The sequence below is a fragment of the Solanum stenotomum genome, chromosome 4 (genome assembly GCF_019186545.1).
Source record: "Solanum stenotomum isolate F172 chromosome 4, ASM1918654v1, whole genome shotgun sequence".
NCBI lineage: Eukaryota > Viridiplantae > Streptophyta > Magnoliopsida > Solanales > Solanaceae > Solanum > Solanum stenotomum.
The window spans coordinates 61,367,988-61,380,083 of NC_064285.1; the positions used below are offsets into that span (position 1 = coordinate 61,367,988).

The 12,096-nt window shown below is 32.2% G+C and overlaps 1 protein-coding gene across 1 annotated transcript; it reads right to left on the reverse strand.

The window, feature by feature from the left end:
• Window positions 1–4,995: 4,995 nt before the first annotated feature.
• Window positions 4,996–9,969, reverse strand: LOC125863314 (probable sodium/metabolite cotransporter BASS1, chloroplastic). Its single transcript, XM_049543504.1, has 7 exons — window positions 9,340–9,969; window positions 7,821–7,914; window positions 7,711–7,744; window positions 7,561–7,615; window positions 6,137–6,220; window positions 5,771–6,058; window positions 4,996–5,582 (listed from the first exon to the last, which is right to left on the reverse strand). The coding sequence occupies exons 1-7, from the start codon at window positions 9,868–9,870 to the stop codon at window positions 5,430–5,432; spliced, it is 1,239 nt and encodes a 412-aa protein (XP_049399461.1). The 5' UTR covers window positions 9,871–9,969; the 3' UTR covers window positions 4,996–5,429.
• Between the last annotated feature and the right edge of the window lie 2,127 nt (window positions 9,970–12,096).

Sequence of the window (12,096 nt, forward strand, 5' to 3'; positions counted from 1 at the left end):
CTTCTTAATGAGATTTAAAAATAGTTGAAATCATATTAAATAAAAAATAATTCTAGAAAAAGAAGTTAATACATTTTTAAATTTTGAATGATTTATTTATATTGAACTAGAAGGAATATTATATTTACCATCTAAGAGTACTGATGGCTATTTGATGGGGACATTAACATGGGACCAAATAAATATTTTTTGTAAGCTAATGTATGTAATGTACGTAGGCAAGAGCTATTTAACTTTTTGGAGAAAGGCATACTTTAGTAACTTTTGTTTGTCATTTAAATCCTTTGTGTAACTTTCATTTTTCCTCCAAATATCTTTCAATAACTTCAATTTTTCCATATAATGACACTTAATTAATTATTTCAGTCATGATAAGTGTATAATATAACACTTGTAAGTTGTATCGCACAATTATTTCTATAACGATTTGAACTTTGGACTACATCATATATAATCTCTCTTGTTTCCCTGCCCTCCACTTCACATTATCGTAAGTGTAATGTTTTATACATTTTGTATTGTCAAAACGCTATACGTATCATAAAAAATAAGGTAAAATTACTATTTTTTTGTTCCAATAAATCATTTGACACTTTTCGTTTTGGTCAGTCATTAAAAGAATAAAACACATTTTTCTATTCAATAACAGTTTAACTATAAAATGCTCATTTTACCCTTAATGACTATTTCATGCCACACAAAATTTATGACTTATTTTAGACAAGAATTTAAAAGTTTCTTTTTTTAAAATTAAACTTTACTCAATCAAACTACATCATATAAACTGAAACAGACGGAACCTTTGTTATATCATGTTAACAATATGGATAATATAAAAATTATTGAGAGTGTTATTATATATAATTTAAATTCTAAAAGTAACAAAAAAAGAAGAAGTTGAAATGGGGGGTAATTTAGGAATAAGTGAAGAGAGAAAGGAGAGACAAAGAGAAGTTGAGTCGGGCAGGTTGGCAAAGGGGCAAAGGTCATATTCACGAATAAGTTTGAACAACACAGGTTCTTCGCACTTTCCCTCATTTTGTTTGTTTCTTAAGTCAATTATTATACCAAAAGAAAACTAATATATATATATATATATATATATATATATATATATAAGTTAACCACGAATAAAATCTGAAGAAATAAGAGTATTATTGATAAAACGATATGAGTATGATTTTATTCCTTCATTGATTCTTTACTAAGATTTTTCCGTTAGTGACGTATCTCTCGAACTATAATGATTTGAATTTGATCTCTATGAAAAGATTTGTGGATCTTCTTGAAGTATTTGATTATCAAGAAGAGTCTGACATATCTTGATCTCTTTATCAATATCCCAAGAGTTTATGAGATATTCGAGATACTCTTTAAAGATATATAATATCCTTTATATAAGCTATAGCCTATAGGCATATATATAATATAGTATTGTTTATATAGACATGAACTAGGGTTTATGATAGACTAGTTTTCAAGAATTCCAACTAGAATTGAACACGTCGGGTAAAGTCTTATAAATTTCAATGTCTACAACCTAATTTAAGTAAGTGAATAATATTTTTAAATCTAATGGTCTAAAATGATTGATATGTCAAATGTATTAAAATGTCTCTTAATTATATGATTTTAAATGGGAGAAATTACGCGGATAAGCAAACATATACTAGTTAATTAGCTAACATAACTATAGTTTGAATTAATTACCACTCGCAGCCTCTTTTTAGCTATAATTACGTGTGTCTCTCTTCTCTCTTCCCTCTCTCGCTCGCCTCTCCCTATCTCGCTTGTCAGACATACAAATACATATGTATACCAGTTATATATATATACACACACAATTATCTAACATATATATAAATATAATTCACCTCTCTCCTCTCTTTGCCCTCTCTCGCTTGCCTCTCTCCTCCCTCTCCTAATTTCTCTCGCGTCTCTCCTCCCTCTAACATGTAGCTATGGATAATAATTAACAAACCATAGCTATGAAGCCTAATTAAGTTATTTTTAGTGGCTATTTGCGAAATTTCCTCTTTTAAATATGTGATGTGGAAACTTTGAAAAATATGATTTGACAAATAAAATAAAACAAAAAAGTACATTTTATATCATAATTGAATCACTTTCTTAAACCAAAAATAAAGAAGAATTGAATCACTTACTAAGGAAACACATTTTACGTACAGAGCCGTCATGAACTTGAACACATCGTCTCAATATTCTCATATTTCTTATCTATCATTCTTATACATATGAAATATATAAAATATTATCTATTTTAATTTTTTAATTGATTAAATAAAAATAAATATTAAATTTTAATATAAATGAATAAGAAAAAGTAGACGAAAAGTATATCAAATAATCACGAGTTTAATGTACTATATTTAATTTGTCTACTTCATTTGTTTGTTCCACCTCACAAATATCAAGAATTAAAAGCTCCTTTTGTTTCTCAAAAATTGAATTCTCATGTGACATAAAGTTTGAGATGAGTTGCAGTAGGTCCTAACGAAACTAAAAATAAATAAATTATACACGTGATTTTGAAAAACTCATAGAATATCATATTTGTGACTTTTACCTATGGTCTAATGCAATTACTTTTTTTTACCTCTTCTCAGAATAGCTTTCGTCCTTTTTGTTTTCATGGTGATTTGAATTCATAATCTTATAATTGAAAGTAAAAATGCTTATCATACGAGAAACTTTTCCTTGCCACTATTTTTGAACTTGTTTTGACATTTAACCCGAATGATCCAGTGGTTTGGGCTTGAAACTTTCATGTTGAAGGTCTCAAGTTCGAAGTTCCTTGCCAGCGAAAGGAAGAGGTTTTCCTTCTGGGTCAAGCTCGTCGCACTGGGCTTGCCCAGTGCGGGATACCTCTGTGGTTTGCGAGCTATTGCATAGGAGTGGGGGTTTTATTTTGCCCCCAAAAAATAACAGCTATGGGATTCCCTTGTCATAAAAAAAAAGTTACTTATGTAGAGCGCGAATTTAAAAGCTTAAGATAACAAACAAATTCATTTTTACCCTATTCAAACAATGTAATTTTTCGATAGAAACGCTGTCATTGCACAATGAGTAAGGTGCAGAGTTATTCTTTAAAGACAGATTTGATATATTCCAACCTTCCTGCTGCTTTAATTTGTATTATTGTATAGTCTCATAGGAAGGCAGTACATATTCTAGGAAATCAATTGAACCCTATTTTAACTTAATTCTGCCCCTGGGTCCAAACATGTCCTATTTGTGATCCTGGTCCATCTAACAGAAACAGATATAAACCATGCAGTTTTTTTTTTTTTTTTTTTTTTTTTTTTTTTTTTTTTTTTTTTTTTTTTTTTTTTTTTTTTTTTTTTTTTTTTTTTTTTTTTTTTTTTTTTTTTTTTTTTTTTTTTTTTTTTTTTTTTTTTTTTTTTTTTTTTTTTTTTTTTTTTTTTTTTTTTTTTTTTTTTTTTTTTTTTTTTTTTTTTTTTTTTTTTTTTTTTTTTTTTTTTTTTTTTTTTTTTTTTTTTTTTTTTTTTTTTTTTTTTTTTTTTTTTTTTTTTTTTTTTTTTTTTTTTTTTTTTTTTTTTTTTTTTTTTTTTTTTTTTTTTTTTTTTTTTTTTTTTTTTTTTTTTTTTTTTTTTTTTTTTTTTTTTTTTTTTTTTTTTTTTTTTTTTTTTTTTTTTTTTTTTTTTTTTGTTCGATATTTTTGTTTTGAAATCCGACTAATCCAGATTCGCATAAAAAAATTTCACATTGAGGCCTGGGGATAAAACACTCTCTAACAATAGCGACTCCTTATTATTGATATATAGTAGTATTTTTCTCCAAGGTTTCTTCTACCTAACACAGTCTAACTAAACAAAGCAGATATAGATGGAGCCTGTTTCAATGTATTTAACTGAATATGGGCGTATCTAGGGGTGAGGGTGTTCATCTGGATTCCCTTAATAAAAAATTATATTGTATATATAATGTAATATATTTTTTGTATATATAAAGATTTTGAATCCCTTGAACACAAAATTAGGACTCTGTGATTTAGGGAATTCAAAATCCACCTTGAGATTCCAAATTTAAATCCCAAAAGGTAAAAAAATTTGAACCGCCGCTGAAACTAAACCCTATATATATAAATATATATGAAAAACCACTAAAGTTTGAAGAGATTGTATGATTTGTTGACACATCTGCAATATGCAAATGTACAGTGGGGTGTGGGTGTGGGTGTGAGTGTGATAAAATTCAGCAGAGGACCACATGAAGTTATTTTGTATCACACATCTGTTTCAGAAGTAGCTTTGCTCATTCTATAATTATATGCTACTCTTAGGCCTGGTTTTGTCAAATATGTAGTCCACTCGTCTCAATTTTTGTGACACTCTTGTTATAAATCATAAATTTCAAAAGTTTATTTTTCGATCAATTAAATACATTCACATAAATTGGGACGGTAAAAATAGTTAAATTTGTAGTCAATAGACATGACGGAATTTCTGGCATATATTAACAGAATTTGTACCCTTTCTTGAACTTTTGCTGTTCCTTGGGATTCTTTCCTGCTAAAGCAAGATTTCTATATTTATTGACTTGCATATGGTCCCTTCTATTTACAGCTCTATATGGAATATGCTTTGTAGGAAAGTCCAAGAGTCTCATTTACGACAACTTCTGTGAATTCAATTGAATATATTGTTTACCGCTCAAATAAATGCATACATCTGCATTGAATTGAGATATTGAATTGATCCTTATTTCTCTAGGTAAATAACTTAACATCTAACCAAGTGAACCATTCAACCTTTTTGAAACGTGGGTACCACTGAATAATATTATATCAATTCTAAAAAATAGTGTACATATAATACTTGGTTTTGTGGAGCGACCATGAGTGCACGTGCATCATCATTTACCCAATATATCCACCCCTGACTAGGAGTGACTTCCTGGATTCTATTGAAAAACACAATTTTGTTTCTCAAAATTTAAACTAGTTGAAATGATCAACATCACCATTCCAAGTAAAAACTCAGTTTGTTTCAATTTGTAATGTGAGAGAATAAAGGTGTTGCAAGCTAACTAAATACTGTGACACAAGACTCTCTTGCTCAATTGACACGAACATACGAGATCACAAGTCATCCAACACGATCATTACTGAACAAGAATTGGAGATCAAATGCAGATAAATTTCCTGCCAATGATCAAGATGTTAGTCGACTCCCGATAGGTTTTACTACCGCCACCACCAGAAAAGTAAAATTGGTTTTACTACAGATAGGTTAATGCTGATTCGCCAGACATCAACACTATGAACTTCCAAAAAAGAGAAAGAAAAGGACCCTCCGAATTCACTTGAGTACCAAGCTTGATGATCACTGCGAAAAACTACAATCTTAGATTCACACACACCATCACAGGATTGCCAACAGAGTGACTTAGTTCTGCACTTTATCTGGAATAGAACGCCTCCATATGCCAGCCAAGGCACTACCAAATATCGAGTGACAAACACTAGAAACTGCACATGGTACTGCAGTAAGTGGATTACCGAAGTGCTGAGTGGCTAGAACTACTCCAAGAACCGAGTTCTGCAACAAAGTACAATTTAATGACAACACAGAGCCTTACTAAAAGGCATGATATATCAAGGGCTTATCTAACTATTCAAGTGTTATCTTTGCCATGATTGTTTTTCAGGTGCCATTTTGGTAATGCATTTATGAATATTTTCTTCAGTTATATAATGAGGATCGAAAGTGAACAAATATTTTCTTACCTGCATGCCGACTTCAATAGATATTGTCCTTGAGGAGGACACATCAACTCCAAGCATCCTCGCAAGTACATAGCCAAAGAAGAAGCCAGACGCATGAAGAAGAGCAGTAGCTATGACAACCTGTTGACCTGACATAAGGATTGCGGAAGAACTCTGTGCAATTGCATTTCCACAAAGAACTGCAACAGTTGCTACAGCAATAGGTGGCATCAATGGAGACACAAATTTGACAAGGCCTTTGAAATACTGATTCAGAAATGCACCAGCTAATACAGGAAGAAGCACCACCTGTATTTTGACAGGGTTTATAGTTTATTATGACAAACTACAATATTGATAAGCCAACAACATGATGAAGGAATGGACCTGTAAAGTGGACATGAAAAGCCCAGCTGCATCAACTGCGACAAATTGCCCTGCAAGTTTCTCTGTTAGAAAAGGGGTCATCACCTGCATGTGTAACCAGAAAGGTCAATCAACTTAAGGGAGCTCTCACACCATCAAATAGGACGAGAGTATCTCCAATGATATTAAGGGAGGTGTGAGATACATTCAACAATAAAAGGAAGTGTGGGAACTTTTACCACATCGCTTAAGAATTTGAGTGTATTAACAAAGAACCGCCTGCCAGTCTTATAGGGTGTTTGGATTGACTTAAAAGTTGGTCAAAACTACTTTTAAGTCAGTTTTTGACTTCGGGAAGTGTTTGGCAAATATAAAAATAACTTAAAATAAATTAGGAAGTGTTTGGCAAGGTGAAAATGGCTTAAAATAAGTCAAAACCCAAAAGTAGGTCTCCCCCTACTTTTTATTTTTTGACTTTAAAGTCATTTCTCTTTGATTTTTTATTTTTGACTTAAAAACTATTTTTTTTAAGCCAATCCATACGGGCTCTTAAGACAAAAGTGCTCTGATGGTCATTAATTGGCAAGATGATAAAATGCTTTGTTTATTACATTTAGATATAAAGATAACCATTTGTGTCTTTTTTAAGCAGTCCCAAACACGGATTCAACTACCAATAATTTTGCTGTTATAGTTCAACAGGGATCAACTATCTAAGAAAACTATGTACAAGAAAACAATTGAAGACCGTAAATCTTCTTATATTCTTGAGTATCCAGAAAAACTTTCATGTTCTGGACTTTACACATTGTATGACCATTCAATACTCAGTTTATGCTTTCTAACCCCGCACCTTGATTGCAGTCTGGAGGTAAATTAGTTGGACCTGTTTGCACAACTATTCTGATGGTAGGGGTTGATTAATTCTTTTAAATGATTGTAACTAGCGCTGAAGCCTTCACTACACATATTTTTCTCACTTGAATTTCAAATTCATCCCGTCTATATCTGGTGTCGACCTTGACGTTTTATCTTTGTCTTTGACTATGACAGCAATTGACTGCTTTGACATTCTTATTGTGCTTGCATTGCTCTTAGGAGAAAATAGACAAACTCCTCCCAATGCTTACATGCTTTTGGGAATCGAGAGAATTCCCAAACTCAAAGTAACTTGAAAAAGAAGCTCCCCAAGTTTATTTTAGTTGCTTGTTGATTATTCTGTCAACAATAAATTTCTTTGTTGTCCAGAAGCTTTCATCTCAAGAGTAAAAAGGTTACACATTTCTCAATAAGAACTATTTTGTGAAAGTTACTTTTAGGAACAGACTGTTTTAGGTCAATTGTTCTCGGGATGCATAAAACACACGACACACTATGCACAGATATAAATGTCTTATATTGGATAAGATATTTGTCAACCAAATAATGAAATAAAAGCTACCAACCACGGCAGATAGGGTACTTGCAGCAGTCATCAAAACTGAAAGCGCCACATTTCCACTGCAACAAAATGAAGTATTATAATGAAAATGACAGGAAAACATGATAATATTGAATCATGATAATATTAAAGGATCTTCATAATGTCAACCCACCGTGCAATGTAAGTGACAATGTTACTTGCCGTCCCTGCAGAATAATGCATGAAATGTTTAGTGAATGCCTATTAAGTAGAAGGCCTGAAAAGGAGTTTAGTTCAACGTACCTCCAGGACAGCAGCCAACCAATATCAAGCCTGCTGCATAATGGGATGGCAAATTTAATAGCTTGCTAACAAAATATCCTGATAAAGGCATCACCTACACCAGAAAACAGCCTGTTAACTCATCTATGCCAAAGAAATTGGCAGGACATATATCTTCTTAGATGTTTGTGCGGTGAACTGCAAATCTAATGCAGGTAATCATAATTGCCAACGTAATGACTAATTAATGACAAGGTAAGCAGAAACGTGAACAAGTTCAATTAATACAGAACACAGTTTCTGAGAGACATTCACAAGAAGCGCAATATTTTGAACCAAAAAAGAAGATGACAAATAAAAGAGCTAAAATTCTTCATCTTGATTATGTTTTGTCTCGTTATTTTGAACCAAAAAGGGAGAGCATATATTTGTGTCGCAATCAAAGAGGTAAAATTCAAGATGAAGAAAATGCAAAATCCAAGCTAACAAGTTTAGATTTAAAAAGAAAATCGCCAAAGTTAGTAACATAAAATCAAGCAATATCAGTTGGCATCCTAAATGGGTGGCATCTATGGAACCTCTATCATACATCTCACCCTAAATAACTTCACGTAATGAAATGCTCTTGGTAGCAAAGTGCTATAATTCATATCAGAACTGCATTTGGTATTTGGTTATGTATTGGCTTACAAGTTGTCGACATACTTAATCCATATCACTTCATCATCTTGTTCATGAAGAAGGAAGGAAGGTAGCAAACTTCAGTTCTAGTCAGAAAACAAAAAAGCCTGCCCCCAACCACAGGGCTTTGATTCGATGCCGAAGGTGGTACATATGGTAGGCGTGCATCATGGGTACGAATACTATTGGGGAACCAAGTCTGGTATTTAAGTACATAATAGTCAAAGGGCAGGGCTATTATTCATTGAGTTTCAAAGCTGAAAACAACTGATTTCTCATTTATAAAAAATTAAAGAAGAAAATATCCCCCTGTTCTGCCACAATTAAAGTCTAAAATGCAGGAGGCTACAAATACACTGGAAATGAATCATCCACTGTTCAATATAAGCAGTAGACATAAAAGACAAATCTTTCAGTGAGATAATGTGACATCTATATTTCCTCACCTTACTCATCGTCACTTCTTGGTCAAAGCGAAATGATTGAATATTTTCATTTCAGATTGCAAGGTCTAATTCCGATTACTTTGGCTGGATTATTTGTATATGAAATTCAACCTTATATTGATTTACACACTATATTCATTGTTGTAAAGAAATGGATTTCGAGCCTAACTCAACTTCTAAAACTCGAGGGGAGCACTGACTAAGTATATATAAGGAGATCACTTATTCCCTTTTCATCCACCTCATCCCATCAAATGCCATTAAGATCAAAAGTCAACTCATAAGGGGAGGATTATCTAAGTCTATATAACACATATGTGTTCAATTCAACAATCGTCATTTCATTAATACACTAAATTTAATATCCTTAAGAAAATCACCATGCTAATATGGAGAGGAAGGAGAGAAGATACCGAATACTGAAGGACGAAACCGCAGAACAACTCTTTAGGCATGGCTAAAGCACCACGAAGGTCATCGAAAGTAAGAGTCATTCCCATGCCAAGCATCGTTAGTGTAATACCCATCACAGTCCATTGAGGTTTGACCCAATTGTATGAGCTAGGTTTAAGCAGCCCAATCAAGCAACCCAAAGCTACCCACAAAGGAAACAAAACAGAAATCGTTTCCCCAACACTTTGGATCCAATCCCCAAAGCTTTTATTCTTGTTGTCATCACCATCAGCAGTAATGGCAGTTGATGAATTTGAACACAGAAGCTGTCCGCTGGGTATTAATGAAATGGGTTTTTGATACAGAACAAGATTTTGTGATTGAAAAGGCAAATGGGAGCTTGAGAAATAAAGTGATTTAGTGGGTGATGAAGAAGAAGAAGAAGAAAAGGGGTAACTCTTAGAGGTGTGATATTGATTATTGTGTATAAATCTTCGTCTTCCTGTGTAATTGATGTAACAGCTACTTGGTGCTGACACGAGAGCCTGCATTTTTTCCCCTAGCTGTTGAATACTCCAGCAATAATGCCACTGTTCTGATAGTCACTCATCGACCATCGCTATACGCTAATCGGGGTGAAGCGGACATAGTAGAGAATTAAATGACAGATGTCAATTAAGTTTTGATTTGGTTTTTGACGACACTTCGATCAAGAAAGGATCAAATTTATTTTAAAAAATAAATTTGGGATTAAATTAACATTTTCAAAACTTTCTAATCTTTTATAAAATACAAAAAAAGACTTCATTTTTCAACTTTTATAATTCTATCCAAACTATTTAAAAAAAAAGTAAAAGAAAATAGAATTTTTTGTTATTCTCCCAACGTTCTCTCTTCTATTCTTCTTCCTCCTTAGAAAATACGAAAATCCGACTATCAAAACAAATATTCTTCCCCATTATCTTATCTTCCTCCTCATCTCCGGCCGTGACTCTCTCCTCTTTTTGAACTTAAGATTGTGTTCGACTTAAAATGTGTAAATCATTTTTTTGAAAGATTTTACAATTTTTGAACAATATTAAGTTTTTTTCTTGGGTTAATGAACAATAAATCATTCTATAAATGTGAAAATTGAATAATGGTGTAATGATACCTATTATTTATTATTTTTGAAAGAAAATCAACAAATCCAAAAAAGCCCTAATTTTGAGGAAATATATATGTATTGTTAACATTCGGTGAAAATTTGTTTTTTGTTGTTCTTTTTGTGACCATTTTGTTCATATGATTTTAGAAATATTGTTTTGTTCAGTTGTCCAACATATCTTTCATTTGTTGAAAGATGTGTCATATGTTGCTATATTTTAGTGATATGTTGGTATATATTCCAACAAAGTTGTCATATGTTGGAACATATCACATATGTGTTAGGGCAACAAAATGGTCATCTGTAGTAACAGAAGATTAATTTGTGGCATATGAAGATTCATCTGTTGCCACATAAGATTCATTCGTGGCAACATAAGGTACATATGTGGCAACAAAATATTCATATGTGTCAACATAAGTATAAATTGCTATCCGTTATTATTTTATAATCAATTGTAAACTCTCAACCTTTTTTTATTTACCTTGTAGATAAAATGATACACGAAGTTTCATCTATGACAACAACTCAATCTTTTATTGGTGTTGCTTCATCTTCTAACATCAAATGATCTTTTTGTCTATGCGAAGAATGTGAGCAACATCATAATTATTTTATTAGTCGTGTTAAAGAACTCACTGATATTTTTAAGAAAATGACTTATAATATTGATGTCCATACATCCAAGAAGATTTCACAGCCTTTGAAGTGTAGGAGGTTGAAAAAATCTATTTCCCAATCACTATATATAATTAGTGAAAGAAAAAAATCCATGACTAATGCTCCAGTATCACACTCAAACTCAAAAGGCAATGAGAAGGAGGAGGAGGAGAAGGAGAAGGAGAAGGAGAAGGAGAATGAGAGTGAAAAATAAAGAAAAAGAGAAAGAGCAAAATAAAAGAAGAAAGTCGAAGTCGCCAGTTGTGATGTGAAGCAACAATATCCATTTGAAGGTTTTAACATTGACGACGAGGGTCCAACTGAACAAATGTCATCCTTCTCGCAATGGATAAACGAGGGTCTTTACAAGCATCATGCAAAAATGTAAAGTCATTCAACTATTATTAGTATTTCTTCTTGTTGTTCACTAAATAATTATTTATAATGATTACACAATTGCAGAAGAGACAAGGACGATCACTACTTAGACAATTGCTCGGATCTTGAGTTCAAACAACTTGATTTTGTAGTTGCATTTCCAAAGAAGAATGACTGGTTCTACGTAATGTCTCAACCTAATAAGTGCTGGACTGATGAGATAAATCCATGCCCACTTTTATCTTGATTAAGACATGAATACATACAAATAAATTCATACAAAAATACACTTGTTGATGCATCTGTGCAGCATGTGGATTTCATTTTATACTATTTGCGGAAGAAGTCGAAGCAACAGAGTCATTCTAAATATCGATATACCACTACTAATTGTTTTTTCAAAACATACATTGGCAATGCCAGTGATGGTCCTGAATATGAGAAAAAAATCGTTGGCACTATCAAAGGGTTTGGTATACCTAGTGCACTACCTTGGCACCTCACAGATGAGGTTTATGTCCTTGTAAATTGTAATGGGGAGTTTCATTGGGTCTTGGCAGTCGTTGTATTGAAGGAACGATGCATAAAGGTG

Excerpts from the sequence above, each read along its gene's own strand:
- LOC125863314 (XM_049543504.1), bottom strand. The coding sequence starts at position 9,870 with ATGCAGGCTCTCGTGTCAGCACCAAGTAGCTGTTACATCAATTACACA. Across the intron at positions 7,915-9,339 it reads GTTTCGTCCTTCAGTATTCG|GTGATGCCTTTATCAGGATA; the intron begins GTATCTTCTCTC and ends TTTCTGGTGTAG. Across the intron at positions 7,616-7,710 it reads ATTGTCACTTACATTGCACG|TGGAAATGTGGCGCTTTCAG; the intron begins GTGGGTTGACAT and ends ATTTTGTTGCAG.